At 38.9% G+C, this 21,596-nt stretch overlaps 2 protein-coding genes across 6 annotated transcripts in view; one reads left to right on the top strand and one right to left on the bottom strand.

The window, feature by feature from the left end:
- Positions 1-248: 248 nt before the first annotated feature.
- On the bottom strand, positions 249-5,534 carry LOC112574657 (vesicle-trafficking protein SEC22b-like). Its single transcript, XM_025255858.1, has 5 exons — positions 5,291-5,534; positions 4,150-4,265; positions 3,727-3,887; positions 2,318-2,464; positions 249-1,991 (listed from the first exon to the last, which is right to left on the bottom strand). Exons 1-5 carry the CDS (start codon positions 5,363-5,365, stop codon positions 1,837-1,839), a joined length of 654 nt encoding a protein of 217 aa, XP_025111643.1. The 5' UTR covers positions 5,366-5,534; the 3' UTR covers positions 249-1,836.
- Positions 5,535-5,712: 178 nt separating this feature from the next.
- The window catches only part of LOC112574654, a 37,893-nt gene continuing 22,009 nt past the window's right edge, over positions 5,713-21,596 (top strand). For 4 of the 5 annotated variants that reach the window (XM_025255852.1, XM_025255851.1, XM_025255853.1 and 1 more), the window contains exons 1-15: positions 5,713-5,908; positions 6,797-9,487; positions 11,849-12,030; positions 12,389-12,514; positions 13,067-13,202; positions 13,784-13,924; positions 15,666-15,832; positions 16,536-16,743; positions 17,172-17,310; positions 17,965-18,237; positions 18,675-18,857; positions 19,494-19,611; positions 19,825-19,936; positions 21,053-21,158; positions 21,369-21,422. In XM_025255852.1, the coding sequence (XP_025111637.1) occupies positions 6,798-9,487; positions 11,849-12,030; positions 12,389-12,514; positions 13,067-13,202; positions 13,784-13,924; positions 15,666-15,832; positions 16,536-16,743; positions 17,172-17,310; positions 17,965-18,237; positions 18,675-18,857; positions 19,494-19,611; positions 19,825-19,936; positions 21,053-21,158; positions 21,369-21,422 (4,635 nt within the window). In that variant the 5' untranslated portion in view covers positions 5,713-5,908; position 6,797. The remainder of the gene's footprint in view (positions 5,909-6,796; positions 9,488-11,848; positions 12,031-12,388; positions 12,515-13,066; positions 13,203-13,783; positions 13,925-15,665; positions 15,833-16,535; positions 16,744-17,171; positions 17,311-17,964; positions 18,238-18,674; positions 18,858-19,493; positions 19,612-19,824; positions 19,937-21,052; positions 21,159-21,368; positions 21,423-21,596) is intronic. The other variant, XM_025255854.1, reaches the window with a different exon arrangement.

The raw sequence follows: 21,596 nt of genomic DNA, 5'->3' as shown, positions 1-21,596 counted from the left end.
TAGTAAAGCAGACTACCTCTGTGACAAGCTGATGGCATCACTCAACACAAGGGAACTGCTTTAATGCTGTCCATTAGCCATAGCACAAACTGCACGATGTTTGAGCAGGTTTATGTTTGAGAGGTAGATAGCACGTTTGATTGGCTTATCTTCATTGTGTTCGCTTTAGTGTAGAATGTTTTTGTTAACACCACCACCATTAAGTTACTACTATAACTTGCATGGAGATGATAAACAGGATGCCAGCGTTGGACAAGAGATAATTTTATTGTCACTGAAACATGCTCATGAAGCATCCAGAAGAAACAAATGCAAAATGTAAACATTCTGTCAAAGAAAGAAATCCTATGCTTTTGCATCAAACAATGTCATCATGTCACAAGCAGGACCCATGCTACTGTTTCAATTCACCTCAACAAGTATTTGTCAGGTCTAAACATTTTGTACAAACATGCTATCCTAGGTAGCTGGAGCTGGTTCTGTGTATGACTCAGATGCGTGTAGCATTTACTCATTACATTTCTGTGAAATATGGACAGTCAATGAACAGGAAACTGAAATGTAAAGAGTTATCTTCATGGCAATATGATGGCAGACTAGCAAACAGGACAATGTCACTCCAGACATGGGAGACTGAATCAATCCCAAGCGCCTGTCATCTAAGCCTGAGCCAAATAGACCTGATGACTAGCAACAAGAGAAGGAGGCTGGGCATGAGGTGGCCAGCAGCAGAAAAAAAAACTGATGTACCCTGAACAGCTGGGCTCTCCTCACATACACACAGCATGAGCAAAGGGCACACATAGTAAATGTATGCGTGCATGCATACACACACATGTACCATGAAACAATAAAATGTGGACACTCAAAAGCACATGGATGACTGGATGCACACACACTCCCCATTATTGTCCCACACATGCATTAACATGTGACAGTGTGCATGCACATTCAAAATTAACAACTACAGTTGCATACAGTTTCCCTATATTTCACTGGCAAATGCACAAAAGGAGATCTGCTGATCTTGTATTTTAAATAAATTGTGAAACAAACACACTGTTCATTCCAGCAGTCGATGGCTGATGAAAGTAGACATCAAAGACATTTGCAAACAGCTACTAGGATACAAAGCGAAAATGGCACTAACAAGAAAAATGCATGGGCATACTTGTGCAAGCTTTCAGATTTGTATGCACAAAAAGGTTGAAGTCACAGACAAAACAACACAAGTTTGCTCAAATAACTATATTTCATGGTAAACAAATTTGAAAGATTACTTTTATGTTCATCTAGATGACCTGCAGATCAAGATAAGAAAAATCACATTGCAAATTTTCGCAACTTCACTCTCACCATGCACAAAAACATTCTTTGCATCTTTTAACAGGTCAATCACATGCCAGCAATCAAAGCACTCTGCCCACAGACTTGTACGGTTAATATTCATGAAACACAAAAGTTGTATGTGTCCCTATGCTCCTTGAGGAGTAACAAGGCCTAAACTAACAGTAGTGGTAATGTTGATACGAAAACGCCTATTTGTCACACCCTGTGCAGCAGATGAAAACGTAGGGTTAATTCACTATAATCAATTCTTATATATATATTAAAAAAAAATCATTCTCAAAAAAAAACCAAAAACAACCCATATCATCAAAAGCAACTAAGGACAATTTTAAAAAGAAAACAACTTAGTACATACCTGTAAGAGGGCTTAAGTGTAAATCCAGGTTTGCTTGCACAATTATGTGTTAATGATGACTTAACGCTGATGTATGGAAATAAAGATCCAGTGTTCTTCTTGAAAGACCAAAATAAAACAATTTTTTTTTTTTACAAAATCCAGTAACGAATAAACAACAAGAACACAATGACAACAACAACAACAGCTCCAATCTTGGCGTACGATGATCGAAGATTTAAGTACTTGGCATCTTTCTTATACTTCTGTGACAGTGTTGATAGGTTGCTAGCTTTTGTGTCTAGTACTGAAATGAAGGATATGTTTGAATGAGGATAAGGATAGCAAGTAAGACAAGACTTAATAAATCAAAAACAAAGTTTGACTTGGCAGGCACAGCGCTTCTCTGATGCAAAAGTTCTGTGACTGAGTAATGCTTTTTAAAAAGTATTTTAAATTATATAAAACAATTGCTGCTGGCAAGTCTAACAGCTTCAGCTTTTCAAATGTTTGCAAGTATATCTCAAATTTTTAAGGACACTTATTCCACAAAATGTTATCAAATGAAGGGGCTACATGCAACTTTTTTTTTTTTCTGAAATAGACCTTCCACTAGGAAAAGTTAAAATTTACCTGAAAGTGCCTCCCCTCTCTGTAGGACATCATCGATGTTCTGAACCATAATCCTCTGTACGTCTTGCAGCTCAGTGTTGATGGTGCTCAAGTTCCGGCGAGCTCTAGAGTCCATATATGATTTTCGCTGCTTCTGCATGTAAGTGTCTGCTCACAGACAAACACATCAGCAGAAGTACTTTTAAAGTTAAGTCAACATTCTTTCATCTACATTCTTCCTCTACATCTTACCACTTCTCCCCTGCCCCTTTCTGTTTCCAAGAATGGTTGTGGTCAAGTAGGTTTTCAGGAATGTGTTTCAGCTACCCTGAATTTCTACTAACATGTTAAACAACGAGAATGTAATTCCAAAACTGCAGAGACAAATATTACAAGCACTTAATTCTTCCTTAACAGCAAACCTGCCTTAATTTTAACAGCATTTTAACAACAGTGGAGATGTCTAAACTTGGTTCTCATAAGAAAATATGTCACAGAGGACCACAGTATACCAACAACTGACATTCCAGCCAGTTCTCCTAAAGAGAATCATTACTAAAAGAGATATGAACTGGGTCAATTTTTAAGATTAATATTTTAAGTTATAAGACAATATAACTGTGATACACCTTTTGAAAAAAATGCAGTCTGTACATAGCTTTTTTTTTTAATGCAGTTCAACCTATGCAAAAGGCAAGAGAATCCGGGAAAACAAGTTGCCTTTATGAAGTATAATTATGCAAAGTAACTGTTACTTTCAATGTATAAAATTCCAATGTATAAAAATTCAGTTTAGATATAAAAACATAGCTGACAGTATTAACAACGAAAAAAAAAAGCATACAGGAAAATGACTCTTGTATTTGCATTGTGTTGTAAGTCTCTATAATGGTGCACCAAGTTCTTTAGCTCTCTAGCCATTTTCAGCAAGACGTGGGTAGTAAACTGACCACACACACATATAACAAAATAGGATTTCAACAAAGTCAATGAAAGGTTGCTGCAGAAAACCGTTTTAGTACGTAATCTGCTGTTAATTCCTTTAGTTGACACTATCAGCGATATTTTTAAAAATTCATACACCAACCAAAGTCTCCTGTAAAGTGTCATGCTGAAAGGATACTTGAACTTAAATCTGTTCTTTGATCTAACCCACAGACAGATTTATTGGTGGTTTACATCTTAAAGCACCAAATTATCTGATTCTGTTGTATTCTACCTCATCAAACTTGGTAGTAATTGCTTGACCCACAACCTGACCAAGACCAATAGTAACAAATTCAATACTTCAGGGAATATGGCTTGAACCCGTCACCTTTTATTGTAAACAAGTAGCGATTCTGAAAAGACTGGTGAGTTTATGTGAAGATCAGGCCTCTAAGTGTAAAAGCAGCATGACATATCTGAGGAAAGAAAAGGTAAACACTAACCAAACTCTATAAAGCTGTATGGTCTGGAAACAGTCTGCACTTTGGCCCCGAACTGGTTCTGGAACTCATTCTGGAGGTCTTCAAGGTAGGTGTAGGCCAGGCGCTTGGAGAAAGTCTTCTCACATAGCACCAGATAACACACACCTCTTTCCAAGACATAGCTGCACAGGTTTGCAACAGACTAATTTTTTACATGTTTCCTTTTACAGTTTCATGAACTGTCAAATGTTTCTGGTAAAATAGACACGCTAATATCAGATGTGTAGAAATGAACACATCCAGAAAGACTTGGGACATAGTTTACTTAAGGGACATAGTTTACTGAGGTCCTGATAAATTAATGAGAAAATAAATATACTATACTAGAGAAACTGTATAAATACAGGGTGTGAAATTATAAAGATTAACCATGACCATACATACTGATAAATGTACTGGCCTGCCTCTAGGCTACACCTAGTAGGAGGGTTTGGGTCTCCAGCAATTTTCCGGAACAGCAGTTTTGCTTGAGTCTGGTACTCTACAAGGCCTCTGCCAGCCTGATTGATCAAATGAAACCAAACTGAATTAGCATGAGCTCTATGAAATAGTTACTGATATTCTAAATGATTAATGTGCTTTGATAAATTATCAGCTATCTATCACATAACTTTATAAGATACAACATACTATAACTTTATTAATCTCACAGGGCAATTGGTAGAAGTGCCATACAGAAGCAGAGGTTAGAACTGGATAACACAGCAACCAGGGCTTCTGCTTACGCAAAAAATTGCGTACAGTACGCATTAAAAGTTCGGAGGACCCCTTCAATTTTCGTCAATGGGGTCCCCTTCAAATTTGGGCGAAGAACAGGGACCCCTTACAAATCTGAAGAAGGGGTTCCAGAGACCCCAAAGAATTTAGCCTTAGCAGAAGCCCTGGCAACAATAATCAACAAGACCATAATATATTTATATCTGCTTCACCAAACAGACCCTCATACAATCATGATTCTGACTTGTTTATGATCATTCATTCATACACAGTAACATTCATGCAAGACAAAAAAAAAAAAAAAACTATAAATGATAGTGCTAGTAATAATCAAAAAATCCAACTTTCCTGGTTTATGCTTAAGCATGATAAAAACCAATACAAAAGACTCTTAATCAAACTCATATGTCAAATATATCACTATTTCAACAATGTGTCTGGTTCAAAACTGCCCTTAAATCTTTTTTTTTTTGCTTTACCCGTCCTTACCCTCTATAAGTCTGTCTGCCCTCAGCGGAAGTAAGACATACTTTAAACCTTTTTGGTATATAAATAAAACGATTAAAATAATTTAAAAACACAATAAATTGACCTGTAACTTTAAAGCCTCTGGCGTTAATTAAACAAACTAAAGGCTTGTCGGCTAATAACTCGAGTTGGGTTGATTAAAGCAAGCTATGCCATATTACATTTCTAGTTCATTCTAATTATATCAACAGTTAACAGAGACACTACACACTGTAGCTTTATATAATCGAATACTAACGAGTTTCTTGGCAAAATGCTTGCATTTCTAACCATAACAAACCTGTTCGTCTTCTTGAACAGATGCTGCAAGAGGAAGCCCGTCTTGTTGCCGGGCAATCATAGTAAGCAAAACCATTTTAATGTAGGGGCTAGCCTTGTAACATATCAACTCTTCTGAAATATTCTCTGTTTTGTCACGCTTGAAAAACACACAAATGACAGCACCGATAACCTGATCTAATAACCTGCCTGCCTTTCATGACATACGTACTCCAAATGACGTGGCTTTTGTGCGCCGGACAGGAAGCAGCGATCTTGCAGAGCTACACAAGTTCGTTAGCTAATTTTCTCGGAGGTAAAGACAAGGTAAGCGTAGATTTGACGAAACATTGAAATTCAAACACAATGAATGTAATTCCTTTTTGATCAATAGAGTCTTATCATTATCATTTTAAAAGCCGATGTTTTTAGCCTAGAAGGGTGATATAGTTTCGTACTTGACTGAAATGTCACACGTAATCAGAAGGGTTCGTTTGGCAAGAAAGTACACACAGTTTCTTCAAATGGATACCAAACTCCACGACAGCAGCAGAGTCTGTTCATTTACCAACAGCTGTTGAGTCTAGAAAATCAACAGCCCTTTATGTTGTTTTCTCGTTGGGAACTTTTGAAAAAGAAGGTAACTACTCCATTTGGGGTTTTCAGATTTCTTCATTTCCATACATCTTTGACGCTGGCCCTGAGCTGTAGTCGCTAGCAAAGACAGTAACAGATTGAGCTTTCAGGATAACAGCTGGGGATGAATGACGTAGCATTCGAAGAGTGTATTTGCTGTTCAACATGAATTATTATTTAAAGTCTTTCTGAGGAAACCCACAACGGCCTTGTTTACCGGTATTGGCAACATGTTCATGGACTAAGTGGGATGGCCAAAACATTATTTTCTTATCAGTGTGTTGCCTTTACTAGGGAGTAAGAAATCACGAGAGATTCACTGATGTTATAGTTATACCATCAACTGTCATCAAATGTAATGTTGATTTGTAGAATCTGATTTCTGTTGTAGTTCCTTTATGCAGTCATGGTAGCGTTATGCAATTTTGCTAAAAATCAAACATGAGTTTGAAAATGAGCTTTCGTGATTTCATAATAATGGCAGAATGTTGGTTTGCTGTAGTCATTTAACAGTTGCTTTCAATATCAGAAATACTGGCAGTATGTAAACATGCGATGCTGTTTCTTCAGATATACTGTTAGTAGTACTACAAGAATAATAATAAACTATAAAGCCTAAGATAATATTGCAAGTCATATGACAAGTCTTGTATTCATTATATATATATATTGTGCTGACCAGATTGATTTTTGATAGGATTTTATTAATGTCTGTTGCAAGGGACAAAAGTATTGAAACTAATATATTGTAAAACAACAACATTAAAATGCAAAAGTGTGTAATTTGTATTCTAATTTTTGTTTGTTTTGAAAACAAATAAGTGAAGTCAGTCATTTAAGCTAGGTGAGCAATACAATTGTCTTATCAGAATTTCATTTCTATTGCTTTCAGAATGAGTTATCCTAGCTGGGATCCTACTGGCTTTCAGCAGCAGGGAGGAGCAGGAGGAGGGGAGGGTCAGCCTCAAGTGGGAGGGATCAAGATGTTTGACCCAAGCCAGTTTCAATCCCAGCAGGGAGTAGCCATGGACCACATACAAAATCAGACTCACTGGTCAGCTTGGGATAATTGGGGCACTTGGAACTGGAATTCTGAGAATCAAAATGGCATACAGAGTGGGCATCCTGATGATGGACAGACCACCAGTACCAGTAATGGGGTGAAGGAACATACTGCCCAGAATGGAAATCATTATCAGCTCCATCAACAACAACAGCAGTTTCAGCCTGCACCACAGTATGCAAGTCACTTCTATAATCCCCAGCAGTTCCAGACAACAGAAGGACTGGCAGACACCAGTCAGGTAACCTCCCATCAGCAACCACCAAATGCACAGCAGCAGCAGCAGCAGGTTCAGTATGATGCTGCATATAATTATCATTGGGGTGTTCAGCAGTGGGCTCTGCCAGTGGCTTCCCATGTAAGTCCTCAGACTGTAGATGGTCAGGCATTGGGTCAGCATACTCATCAGACTATGGATGATCAGGCTGTTCCACCACCAGGTCAGTATGTTCATCAGACTAAAGATAGTCAGGCTGTTGTAACGTCAGATCAGTATGGTCATCAGACCATAGACAGACAGACAGTCCCAGCATCAGGTCAGTATAACCATCAAGAGCAGTATGCCCAGGCTTACTTCAATCCATCTGTATGGCAAAACAACCCAGATCATGATTTATCACAAGCATGTAACTGGGGAAGTAATTTTGAGCCTGGGCTTCAAGATATGTCCAGCCCTGAGACAGAAAAGACTGCTTTCCAAGGGAAGGCTGCTGGCATGATACAGAACACACAGGACCAGGTGCATCAGCACTTTGGAAAACACAGTTTCCCTGGCACCGCTCAGGCAAGTCTCCATGGTGGAGAGGATGCCAGAGCAAGCACACAGCATCAGAACCTTCCTATCACAGTTGAGCCTGAGGACCCAGCACCTGGTCCTGCACACCACAGTAACATAGGTTCAGATGTCGGGAGTGTTGTTGCTATGAGTGCATTTACTGGGCTTGAAACTTTCCAGGGAAAAGATGCAACACACATAGAAAGTGTGGAAATGCCGGAGACTGTCCCAACTATGCACCACCTCAAAGTCTCAGCATTTGCTCGCACAGACTCAGGAATCAGCAATGCCAGTCTGCAGACTGTCAATCTGTCAGCTGATGAAGATGCAGAGAATGGTGTTGAGGAAATGGGCAAGCGAATGGCGGCTTTGTGTGTATCATCCCCTGGCTCAGGGGATGCCGCTAATATTGGTGGTTCAGGTCCAAAGAGTGGGGGCAGCAGAAGTAACTCAACAGACTTGTTAGATATGAGAAATTCAGGTACAGACTGGACTTCAGCTGATGTTGCTCAAACCTCTCAGAATATAGCAGCCTCATCCTCAGAGGGGCACATGTCTCTGGTGAATGACTGGAACACCGCACCACAAGCTCACTCGTCTGCTTCTCACAGTCGCAACAGCTCTTTAGATGACGGCATCACCTTCACAGCCAAGCCACTTGAACAGAACACTGCTGGTTATCAACCTCGTATGTTTGCAAGTGAGACAACCTTATCTTCACAGAATGGTGCCCCACGTGCAGTCTATTCTCCTAGCATTCAGGAATCTGAGTCTTTTACTGCAATAAGTTCCACTTCGGGTTCTGTGGATGCTTTGCTTAGCCAGGGCTCAGATCCAGTGACATCTAGCACACCGTACACTTCTCCTGGAGGCCATTCACTGGCATCACAACCTCCACCTCAGGTCAGTCAGCCGGGCTCCCCTGCATGCAGTGGTCTTTCATTGGAACAGGTTTCACCACCAAGCATTCTTTCATTGCCTAGCTCTTCATCTAATGAGCAACAGACAGAAAAACAAGCGAAGTCACCAGACACAAGTGCAGTCTCTTTGAATCAGCAGACTTTGGTCCCTGCTGAGGCCCTGCAACCAACCATCAACAGGAGTTTGGAAGGCACAAGCTTTGTTGGCAAGCCATTGGACTCCTCTGTAATGAGATCACCAAATGCAGGAAGCAGTCCTGCCTGGAGGCCTCCACCTGCTCCACGGCCTCGTGGAGATCAACAGTCTAGCCCAGAGAAAGAGTTGGTAAGTTTGTCCTCACCTCAGCGTCGCACCCATCAGTCAGCTTTCCAACCTGTGCACAGCCACCGTGGGAAGCATAACATGTCACCAGCTACAACCCTGTGGGACAACCTGGACTCGAACCCCACCTCAAACATTCTCCTGGCCCCAGCTGCTCCACTTATTATTCCATCTCTCAATGCTTCGGCATTAACAAACACCATCACAGCGACCACCACAGCTGTCACTGCCATGCCTTTGTCCTCAGCTTCCATGCCGAGAAAAGCTTCTTCAGACTCGCTGCTTGAGCGGCAGTCAGTGGGAAAGAATGGAGAGAGAAAGGCATCAGAGAGAGGAAGTTCAAGCCGATCAAACATCCGCCGGCTGGTGGAACGTAAAGATGGTGAGAGAAATACAGGCAACAGGGGACAAAGCGAGGATTTGTCACGATCTCGGGAGGATGACAGCAGATCACTTGGTTCTTTGGATGAGCTTGATGGTGCTCCCGAGTTTGATGACTCCAGGTAACTAAACTGCCTCAAAGAGCACAATTATGCAAGCTAGATGAATCTCCTACCCTCAGCCCCTTGTGAGAGGATGTAAGGAAGCAGGAATGAGGAGAAAAAGATTTTTTTTTAAAGCATATTTTATCCATTTTAAAGTAAGAATCTACTGGTATGTTTACAAATAAGTGAAATCAGTAAGTAGTATCAATTCAGTTAAAGCAGGTTGGCAGCCAAAAAACAGTAGAAAAAGTTTATATATAAGTGATGCAGTTCCTGTCACTCTCCCAAAATGGCATTTGTCCCATGCACATATTTTCTTTTGTACAAACGGACCAGTTAGTCTACTGAGTATATTTTCATTTTTAGACAGCTCCATTAAAGAAATCTAGCCCCATAAGTATTAAGCTGCCTAATGTAGATGGAAATGCTATGAGTGTGATAGCTTCTTGTAAAACATTACTATGCCTGTAAGTTAAGCAATGCCAAGCACCATTTTGCTATATCAGACAGTTTCTAATGTAGATAATGCATCAGTTAAACATTTAAGGCTAACTTTACTGCAATATTTGTAAACTTTCTCATCATCATCATCAAAGTAGGTTCTCTGAGCAAGTCCTCCCTAGCATATGCTTGATGCTCTCAAAGACTTTTGCAAAAAGTCAGTCTTGCGGATTGCCTGGAGCAATGCCGGCAAACTTCCCCCTTTGATGAATCTTGCAGATCTGATTTAACAAGGGAGGTGAAAGGTGGGCTATCCTGTAGAGACATGGTAGTGCCTCATACCTCAACTGTCCCTATGCCTTTAGATTACACTGTCATCTTATCTGATTTAGCAAGGGCAGTAAAAGATGGGCTGTCCATACAGAGACATGGGGATGCTTCTTTCCTGTCCCTGTACCTCTAGACTACATAGACCCTTTGTGTTTACTTTTCTTGTTGTAACTTGTATTTTACAAGTAAAGGACTGTATAATATAAAATAATATAAAGGCTGTTTTTCCTCTGCTGTCTTGCCTATGCTGGTGTCACATCTATAGTTCCTTGTTCCTTTCTTTAACCTGCATTCTGCCTTGTGTGGAGCTGTTGCCAGATCCATATCTTGTTATCAGTTCATAATTGATCTTAGAAAGATAAGTACTAGTCTCCAGGGATGACATCATTCTCTTGGCTTGACACGTGGCACATTCAATACTGCAATGGCAATATCAGCTGTTTAAGAAGATATGGATATTTCAACATTCTTGTCACCAGTGTTGTGACCATGTAGAAATATCTGCCAAGGATTTGGCTTTTTACAGTTCAGTCAGAAAACCATGTAGTGGTTGAGCAAGAAACTTTGAACCCCAAAGAGTTAATTGGCTGGATGAAATAAAAACAAAAGATACAAAATAAATTTAATAACTAAAATGTTTCTAGATTTAAAATACTACACATTATCCAATGACATTTGAATTTATATAGACAAGATTAACCATTAAAAATTGTTTTTAATCTGGTATATCAAAGTGCTGTCCTAGCAGCCAGAGGTAAAATTAAGGCCATTTGTGAATTTGAACTAGTGCAGGGAAGTTTTGAATATTCACATAACAGGAAAATAGGCACTGATTATTTTGACAGAAATAAATGGCCATTCAGAGGAGGTGATAGCACTAATTACCATGATAAATCCGCTAGACTTTCATTAGTTTGGTCAGATCAAGTTGATTTGGTCATGAAAGAACAAGCACTGCAAGCACATTTTGCTGAAACTTAGTAGAGAGATTATATTTATTGATTTTTTTACCTTATATTCATTTAACAAGCATTTTTTAATTTTGGCGTAAACTTTAAGGAAGGAAAAATATCCATTTTCAATACATAATATGGAAAATGCATATGCTCGGTTAAGATTCCTCAATAACTGGCTAACAGGTCTGGCTGGTTGTAAGCTTTGTTCTCAGTCCACTGCTTGGTTTTATTCTCCTATTGTCTCTTGAGCAAAATGGAAAAATAAAATAGTCACTTGAGTATCTTCATGTCTGATTTCATGAGTGATAAAAATCACATTCAGAGCCAAATAATTTAAAGAGAAAAGGGGAGATTAGCTGAGTGTGCCATGCATGCTTCCTTACGTCTATACAGAACAAGTATGACAAGCATTAGGTGTAAAAATCTGTATTATTTGATTTGGGATTCTGTGTTGTAGAGAGTATATGATGTTTCAGCATTTGGAGAATATGCTTGGAGCCCAGTTCAGTTATTCGAGAATCACCTTGAATCTCTCAGTCTAGTTGTACAAGTTGTAGTCTTTTAAAGTTCCCCTTCCTTCCCTAACCACTATATTTTAGAAAAAAATTATTGGCATCCAAGAATGCTTTATTTTGTCAACTTTGATTTTTAGAGACAGAAACAAGGGCTATGCTCGTGACCCTCGATATGACCCATATTACGACAGACCGTCAAGCCGAGTGGACAACTACCGAGATGACTATAGACGACAAAAAGAAGCTTACCATGGCTATGGTCGAGATTATCGAGACCCTTACTATGATGAAAGATATGACAGACCCAGGTCTCGGCAAGGTCAGAAAATTTACCAGAGTGAACACTTGGATATTGAAATATATCTTTACTTGTTTCAATAGCATGTTCATGATCGTGGCTTTTGTTGCTGGAAATGAAGATAATTTTAGACCATGACCAATATTCCACAGTTAAGGGTGTTTTAAGAAATGCCTTACACCAAAGAAGATCTTTGCATATGTTACACTTTCTTTGAAGGAGTGAAATAGGGATTACGATATTTCTTGCTACTTCTAGTTTTTGTGAAATATGCTTGTTTGTTTTCTTGTATTTTTGCTTGTTTGTTAATACTTTGTTGACTTTATTTGAATTTTATGAAGAACTATCTTAACAAAATATTGGACTGATTTTTTTATAGATGAAGAAAGGTCTAGTCGGCCATCTTCAAGGATGGTACGTGAACCAGATCGCCCTAAATCTCGATCTGAGTATGACCGAGACAGGGACATTTACTATCAGCACCAGCGGGACTATCGCTATAGAGGTGAGTATAATCAATATAGGGACATTAAAATGAGCAATCATTAGGGAGGTAAGTATGACATTTGTTATCAACACCAGTGGGACTATCACTATAGAGGTGAGTGTTATCGATATAGGGACATTTAATATCAGTACCAGTGGGAATAGTTATGTAGAAATAGGGACATTTACTATTGGCACCAGTGAAACTGTTGCTGTAGAGGCAAGCATGATCAAGATTGGGACATTTCCTATCAGCACCAGTCAAACTGTTTCTGTAAAGGTGAGATCGAATTAGCTTCTAGAAGTAAATGTGAAAAAATGGCTATAATTAATAATAGAGATTCTGATGCAGCTAAAACATTGTTTTACTTGTGATCACTTCATATTTTTAGTTGTAGAAAAGCTTTCCTCTTAATCAGCAGAAGCATATTGAATTCAACAATTTAGTGTTTGCTGTAGCTGGATAGTTGGTGTATAGGTAGTCCACAAAAAATAAGACAACACTAATTTGCTCATGCATGTCAGAAACATGAGCTTCCTCAAAACATGATGACTGCTGTGTTGTATACAGCCTACCCTGGGTATGAAAACTACCCTCAAGATTACTATTACGATGAAAGGGATCGCTATTACCGATACTACACAGATTCCCGCTATAGACGAGGATATGCTGAAGAAATGGGTTACTATGGACAACCATATGACAGGTACTTTCCTTAAAACTTGTCCACATGCTTGATTGACAAAGTGATGTGATTTCCACTTATTTCATGCCTTGCTGTCTTCCTGCTGCTACTTTTTCCACTTTCCCATATTAGTTGTAGAACACGCACTTGTACATTGGAGGATTTGTTTTCTTCATCAGCTATGAAAAGTATAATGCCAAAGATTAAATTATATTTTATATCTGACTAATTATATATTAACTATAATCTTTTAATTATACAGTAGCATTACTAATATTTTGCAGTAGCATTATTTTGCATATAATTTTATCCCATGAAATTTACTTCAGGATTAACTTTAATATATTTGTCTTTCCATTTATCATTTCGCCAGTCTTGCACTGCAGGGGAAATAGGGTTACGGATGTTACAGAACACATAAATGAGTGCTTTTTATACCTTGCATCTATTTTAGAATTGCTTTGAAGTGTTTGGATTGAGTGGTGCATTTTTGTGTAACAGTGTGAAACGTGCTTGTTGCCTAGTTGCTTTCTGGGTAGGCATGTTAACCTACCTCTTGAGTAGCATGCCTCTATGTAAACATCTCCCACCCCGCCTGTCAGATATGCTGACGCATACTATGGACACCCACCACCTCCACTACAGCCACCACCTCTGCCAAACCAAGTTGATGATGTGGATCAGGCAAGCCTAGCCAGCCACTCCCGCGGCCAGACACCAGCACTAGATGATGGTGATGTTAGGTGAGGGATAGCCTGCGTTCAGAAAGTTTTTTCTGATAAAAAGGCTGGATGTTAGGTAGAGGAAGAGAAAGGCCACGCTGTATTCACTGATGCTTTGTTGCACATAACTTCTAATGTCCTCTGCTACTACACAGATCCTTAATTTCCATTCCGTGTATGTATTTAACAGTACCAGTTTGGTTATGGCATGTAATTGCTTGAATTAAGATGGTGTTCTATATATTTTAATGTGTACTTAAGCATTACACAGAACAGGTGCATGAAGTTAAAGACATCACTTCTTCTAAGTAAAATGTTAAAACTGTATAGAATGATTTTAAATTGAAATTAAAATACTAAAACATTTTATGGTGATGATGATCAAGTTTCACTATCCAAATTTGACGGTTAAAAAATGTTTTGCATATTTTGGATGATACAGTCCCCAACATCACCCCTATACTTAGCAAGAAAGACAGACATGATCAAGGTTGTCATATTTACCTGTGTTTAAGTGCAGTCTCACTGCAGTTTTATTTGTCATGCATGATCTCATTAAATTTGAAATTAATCAAGATTAATGCTTTGTTGACCAGGAAAGTTCACTACTTTTTTTTCTTTTGTGCATGTGCATAAGGTGACCAGACATCCCGCTTTAGGCGGGACAGTCCCGCTTTTGACCTCGTGTCCCACCTGCTCATCGGGCGGGACACCCAATGTCCCGCTTTCTGGCTTTCTGGCAAGTCCATCAAATGTCCCGGTTGTCTTTAAAAATCACTTTTTTCGGCGTTCTTTGACGGTGACGACACCATGATCGGCGCGTGTCCCGCTTTCGCCCCAGAAATGTCTGGTCACCTTACATGTGCATGAATTTTTTTTTTTTAAGTTTTGCTATATGCATTTGTTTGAGAAATTCCTAATTATGAACATGTTTACACATGTGCTTACAAACTTACAGGAGGTGTGCAAACTTCTGTGTACCCACAGATATACAGGGGTATACCCACCCTCCTTTACTCACAAACATATGCAAGTCTACACATACTCATGAACATACAGAGATTATTCAGACCTACACATTCTGGCAGCCATGTATGGATGACTTAATCAGGTTTTGTCATTGTTGTGTTATTCATATGTATGCTGCTAGGCCAATACAAGCCATACATTTATCTCATTACCAGCAGTAACTGTACTTTTCTTCCATCTTTATTAGGATTATCTTCAGTACTCTTCTAGGTGAATCCTTCTTTCCATTGTAACGTATTTATGTTATGCTTTGAGGGTGTCTTTGCTTTCCTTGGATTTTGCACTTATTGTTCTCTTTTCATCTACACATCCCATTTGTTCAACAATATTCTTTGTGGGTCCAACTCTCTTGCTTCTTCAGATCCATTGTTCAGTTCTCACTAAGTGTGAAGGAGATCCTCTTGTATGTGTTTTTTTTTATTTGGTATATTGTCCCAACAATAGTGTTTTACTCAGTTTAAACGCATTCATTCATTGCAGTTCTTGTTTGCTTACATTTCTTATTCTGTTTTTATTGGTGAATATATGTGTGTGTGTGTGCAGGCACATGCGCAGAGATAAATGGATATGTCTCTCATCTTGTGGATCTGTGCTTATTTAACATAAATTCTTTATTTGTAAGATATCGATAAAGGAGATGTCTGTCTAGGCCAGTAATTTTTCAAAAACTTTTTCTAGGCAGTGTTAGACACCAATATTCATGTGTTGCTTTTCTTTCCATGCAAACAAACAGCCAAGACTACTATAGGAAGCTGTCACGCCCATCCAGTCAAATAGAGAGGGAGCCAGATGTATACAGGCAGGGTTATGGTACCTATGGTGCCTATGAGCCTTATGCTGGCTACTATGATCCCTACCACTACGGGTATTATACAGATCAGCAGTATGTTTCACAGACAGGTGAGAAGACTTGTTCTACTGCATGCAGAGGGCAGAGATAGTTCTCCATAGTGCTTTGTCTTTTAGGACTGCACTTGTGGAAACTCATCAGAATAATAATATAGAAGATGGTGTAGTTCAGACCTTTTAAAACGTGTTTTAGTTGTGTCCTACAGACAAGAGAGTGACACCTATGATTTACAAAGGACCTCAAGGTATAGTTTAGCCACTAAGCAGGTGAACTCTTTGCTCACACCACAGTTCTTCTTTTAATTCATACACTTCATTTATGTTTGTAATGGTGTCAGCCATTTGCTGATGCTTGTGTTTCTTTGTTGGTTCATTTATAGTCTTTTGTGCCAGCGATTTGAGCTTAACTCCACACAAAGTCGCTTTACAATTTTAATACTACAGTCGGACCTCGATAAGTGGAACTCAAAGGGACCCGGAAACAAATTCGACTTAAGGAGTTTTCAAGTTAGGGAAAATGGCGTAATAGGCGCAGGTATTTGGCCGGGAAGTAACAATTCGATATAGGGAGGTTTTTGACTTAGGGAAGGTTGACTTATTGAGGTCCGACTGTAATTGGTGACTGTGGAGATCTTGACAGGAAAACAGAAGTATTGAGTGGACAAGCAGAGGTTGAGGATGATGTGCTTGCATCTTAATTTGGCTTGATACAGCTTCTGATTTTGAGTTGAGTTTAATGAATAACTTTTTCTAGGTTACCAGGAAGGTCGTATGACACCTCCCAAATATCTGCTTCCCCACATGCGGACATGCTTTGGTCCCAATGGTCAGTTGGTTATTGTTCAGCCCAACCGGCCCACGGAAGGGCAGCCAGCAGTGGTTGAGATTCATGAGGTCACAACTATTCTTCAGAATGACCCAGAGATGGAGGAGCTCAAGGACTTTCTTGGCCCTCTTGTCAGGTGAGAGGATGTATGGTGTCAAGTAGTGCGATGACCAATGGTCAGATAATTGTGGTGTCCAGCAGTGTGCCAGATGAGGATGTGTCAAGTAGTATGATGACCAGTGGTCAGATAAGATGGTGTGTGGTGTCTAGCAGTGTGATGACCAATTGGCAGATGAGAGGATGTGGGGTGTCACTCAGTATGATGACCAGTGGTCTGATGTTTGATGTTGAGCATTTTGTGGTCTCTAGTAGTCATCTGAGCTCTAGAACTGCAAGCTGCTCAAAGTTCTGGGTTCTGTGCTGTGACAGTGTCCTGTAAATTGTTTTCAGTATGTTTTATGCCATTCACACTATATAGCCAAGGTATGTTGTTAATAGGTCCCTTTTGGTCATAGGCCATTAAAGATTTGTTTTGAATGGAAAAACTGAACTTCTTTGCTGCAGGAATCAGACACATAAGAATGACGTGCTGCTGCTTTGCCAGAAGCGGGCAAAAGAGTGTGCAGAAAATATCAACATGGTGGACCGTGAGTCTGCTGAGCTTATCTGGCGTTTCTTGGAACTTCTTCTCAAGCAAAATGGAGTGAGTTGCATTTCATTAAATAAAAATATTTTTCCTCCCCTCCAGACTCATACTAGGAACAGGCTTAACTCCACTATTACACACTTTTATTTAGGTCACTATGTTTGTATGTGTTCAGTCAAATTTTGCAATCAATTTTTTGACCCACTTTTCATCGTCCTACTTTTTTTTACGTTGTGTTGCAAAACTCACTGATCAAATGCAAATATATTACCAAAATAAACTTGCTGTATTCCAAAAAGCCAAAGTAAGCGTTGAAATACCTTTGACTTAATTGTGAATAATAGTTTGCTCACAACCCATGTGTACTCACAGTGATGGAGAAAGTGAAGGAAGCCACACAATCCTTGGTCTTGTCTTTCTTTTATTACACTCAAATATTTTGCAAATTTGTTTGTACTTGAGCAGAGTTATATACATTTTAAAATCTTTTTTTAAGTACTCCTAAAGCTATCAAATAACTTTTAATGTAAAGTTTTAAAGTAAACTGAATGGCATTTTATAGTGCACAAGTGTAAGATTATAAGTTTGAAATTGAAGGAACTGTATAGTGGTAGTTAAAGCATAATCATTCCAGTTGAAATGTCTTGGATATAAATGGGGAATGGAGGTGGACTTGGCAATGATTACTGACCTGATGATTTATTTCCACAGAGTATCATCGGAACAGACATTGCTGATCTGCTGCTGGCAGGGCATGAGCCTAGCACTCACGAGTATGCAATGAGTGGAATGCGCATTATTCCTAGTGCTGACCAGTTGGACGTTACTGATGGAGATGAAGACTCTCGCACGTCCAGCCCATCTGTGCGCCTGTCAGCTGACCGCTCCATCATTGCAGCGGACAGATCCATCATTACTGCCACACAGCAGCTAGAAGAGGCTACTGACCGATTCCGACATTATTTGCTTTATGGACATAAAAAGGTACTTTTACTCTTGCTTAGAAGTATTTGGGGTGGAGGACAGAATGTTTTTCATACTGGTTTTTTTTTTTAATTTAGCTTAACTTTTTTTTTTTGTTTGTTTGGTCCACCTGTACCCATGCTTAGTCCAGTTGTACTCATGTTTGTCGATACTGAATGTGGTTGATATTTATTTTAACATACTTGACTGTAATTCTCCTAATCTGTCACAAACATTACATGTAGGGTAGAGGAGTCACAAAATATTACAGCTGCTTTTAAACTTTAGGTGCCATAGACTTTAGACTAAGCAGGCTAGTATGGCATGTTTGTCTTGCTGTTGTAATTTACAGCAGATTTGCTTTATTGTAGTGTGGATTGAAGTGGCCAGTTTCTTGTGGACAAATGACTCCATTTAGTTTAGAGCAGTATGCTTTTTATTGCATTTTTTTGTTGTAGGAAGCTCTGGATTGGGCCATGAAACATAACCTTTGGGGGCATGCCCTGTTTTTGGCCAGCAAGATGGATACTCGCACACATGCTAATGTCATGACCCGCTTTGCAAATACTGCTATGCGAATGAATGACCCACTTCAGACATTGTACCAGCTGATGTCAGGGCGGCAGCCAGCCTCTGTTACAGTAAGCAAACCTTTCATTGAATAAATTCATTAGCATCTGATTGTTGTGGCTTGTTTTGTTTGCAAGAACTTTATGAAAATATTTTCAAAATGATGAAAACATTGGTTTTGTAAGTCACATCTCCTCGTGCACTAGCATTAATTCTTCGTATACAAAGAGAAATGTAAGATGTTCTTTCATTTTCCTTGTTCCTTGTTATTGTAGCATTTATATTGCTATTATTTCTTTTGTGTCACTTTTATATCTTATGTCTCACTTTCATAGCTTTTATCACTACTGTATCTTTCTTCTTAATAGCTGTTCTAGCTTTATTCATGTTATTGATGTTTAGCAATGCTGTTGTACCTTAAGCTGTGCTCCGGTAGCTTAAGTTGTGCTGTTATAGCTTTAGAGGTGATAACTGTTTAGCTAGTTTTAGTTATGTTAGTGTATTTTTGGTCTTGCTAACTTTTTATTATAGTTTTATGTTTCAGTATTATAACTGTTGTCTCACTTTGATATCTTTTGTCTCAGTATTAAGACATTTGTTTTTCTGGCTTTGGTCAGATGTGTTTTCTCCACTTAGGAAATATGAATGTTAAATATTGTGCCTTTATGTGCAACAGCAGGTGGTGCTATGTGTCTGTGTCGTTTCAGAACATGGTGGATGAGAGGTGGGGTGACTGGCGACCACATCTTGCCATGATTCTTTCTAACCATTCCAACCGCCCAGAACTGGTCAAGAAAAGTGTCGTCACCCTGGGTGACACCCTTGGTAAGTGACCCTTTCATCTGTTTTCTATTCTTTTTTTTTTTCACCTTCTAGGCCCAAAAATATTAAGCAGTAAGGATGAAAAGATAAGTATAGAATTGCGGAAAGATTTGTACAGATATTATATCATTATAATATACTACTATATTAAGATATTTTTAAGGCCTTGGTGTTGCTGCTGTCTTTGAATGGACCAGTTTGTTTTTGAATATTCAGCAACCAAACACTGTCTGCATGCTAGTCACTTCTGCTACCTGATGGCTGAAGTGGATTTTGGATCATTCCTTAAGAAAACATCCAAACTTGTCTTGATTGGATCTAACCACAAGTATGTATCCAAATGTTCAATAGTGTCTATGTATATGTCAGTTCATGCTGTTGCTAAAATTGCCATAGAAACTATTGGTGCTTATTGCCTTGCATATTTTTACACAGCAATTTTAGAAGGGAGTAACAGTGTGATAAAGACAGAAACTTTCAAATTCATATTCCATTCAGAGTTTTTGTCACACAGACAGTTTTCTTGAATGTATTTTGTCTTGATAACTCTGTGTTAATTACTGCATATTAGGCTAGTCTGTTGCGGCCATATGCTCCTCAAGGAGCAACAAGGAAGAAGCTAAAGCTAGTCTGTAGCAACGTAATATTACAGCTAAATTGCTTGAGGTTTCTTTTTAAAGACCAGCCTGAACAGTTTGCATTTTTTGCAGGCATCAGTAGATATAGGTGATATAAACCTAACCTGTAAATTTCAGCCTCCAAAACCTATCCAAACTGTCGCTCATTCTCTTTCTGCTTGGTATTGACTGCTGGCAGCTTTGTGAATGGTGCACTAGCATGACATAATACACCGTTATCGGTGCTCGTTGATCGCGTACTTTGTTTACAGATAAGTAATTGAAACAGATGGGTTTTGGAAGCTAAAATTTACAGGTTAGGTTTATATCGCCTTTATCTACTGACATCTTGAAAAAAAGGAATCGATGGCTGCTTATTCTTAATTTAAGAATTTTATTTACAGTCATCATTAACGTCAGTTGTTTTTGCTGTCCTACTCTTTTTCCTCTGCAGAATCATGATATTCTCAGTATTTGTTACTTGGCTCTTCTTTTTGTTTTCTTTATTTGTCCTCTAGTCATGCTCAGTACTGTTGTTTATTCTTCCATCCCTCGTATATTGTTCATGTTTTCCATGTGTCATGTTTGTTTTAACCGCTAAGAGCATGCTCTTTACGAGGGTGAATATGGGCTTTACAAATTCTTCATTTATTATTATTATGTGTAGCTTGCTTTTTTGCATCTGTGGTTTCTGCTAAATTTACCTGCGTGCTCAGAAGTAGATGCTCTCAAAGGGCATAAGTCAAATGGGTTAAGTAATTAAATCTTCACCATTAGAATTTATGTGAGATGCATTTTCCCTGTCAAACTATTTTGTTTATGTGCAGTCTGCAGCTAGGAGAGTTTGCTAGCAATGCAGCTATACAGTGTACAGAAGTTTATGAATATGCCCAGAGTCTTGGCAATGCCAGATTTACTCTGCCTCAGTTCCAGGTGAGTCACCCATTTGAACTGGGACTGCACAACTGAAGGAAGTAAATAAAAATAGTGTCTTATTTGTACATATATATTTCTATATTTTCATTGCTTTCAGGTGAAATGTTCATGTGTAAATAATAATTCTTTTCAAATATTCAAGTTTTAACTTTGTTAGTATTTGATACATAATTCTATATCTTAGGGTAGTTGTTTTACATCTTGCAGGTTTACAAGTTTCTGTATGCCTGTCGTCTGGCAGAATATGGCTTGGCACAAGAGGTATATTTTTTCTTAAATGTGACAATAATGACAAACAGTCATATGCTCCTAGAGCTCAAGAAGCACAGTCTAGTCTGTAGTGGCTGGAGTTCTTCCAGTCTGAATAGCAGTGCATGGCTACCAGTACCTGATTTGTCAGTACAAGGCAGCATAAGGAGAGCACTGGGCTGCATG

The sequence above is a fragment of the Pomacea canaliculata genome, linkage group LG11 (genome assembly GCF_003073045.1).
Source record: "Pomacea canaliculata isolate SZHN2017 linkage group LG11, ASM307304v1, whole genome shotgun sequence".
Classification (NCBI taxonomy): Eukaryota; Metazoa; Mollusca; class Gastropoda; order Architaenioglossa; family Ampullariidae; genus Pomacea; species Pomacea canaliculata.
Note: the sequence above shows the minus strand (reverse complement) of the source record. Positions and strands in the feature narration are given on the sequence as shown.

Bases quoted from the DNA above. Each gene is read 5' to 3' on its own strand.
- LOC112574657 (XM_025255858.1), bottom strand. From the start codon at position 5,365: ATGGTTTTGCTTACTATGATTGCCCGGCAACAAGACGGGCTTCCTCTT. The intron at 3,888-4,149 runs GTATGTATGGTC...AAACCTGTGCAG, and splicing joins GCAGGCCAGTACATTTATCA to CTATGTCTTGGAAAGAGGTG. The intron at 1,992-2,317 runs GTAAATTTTAAC...CCTTCATTTCAG, and splicing joins GAGAGGGGAGGCACTTTCAG to TACTAGACACAAAAGCTAGC.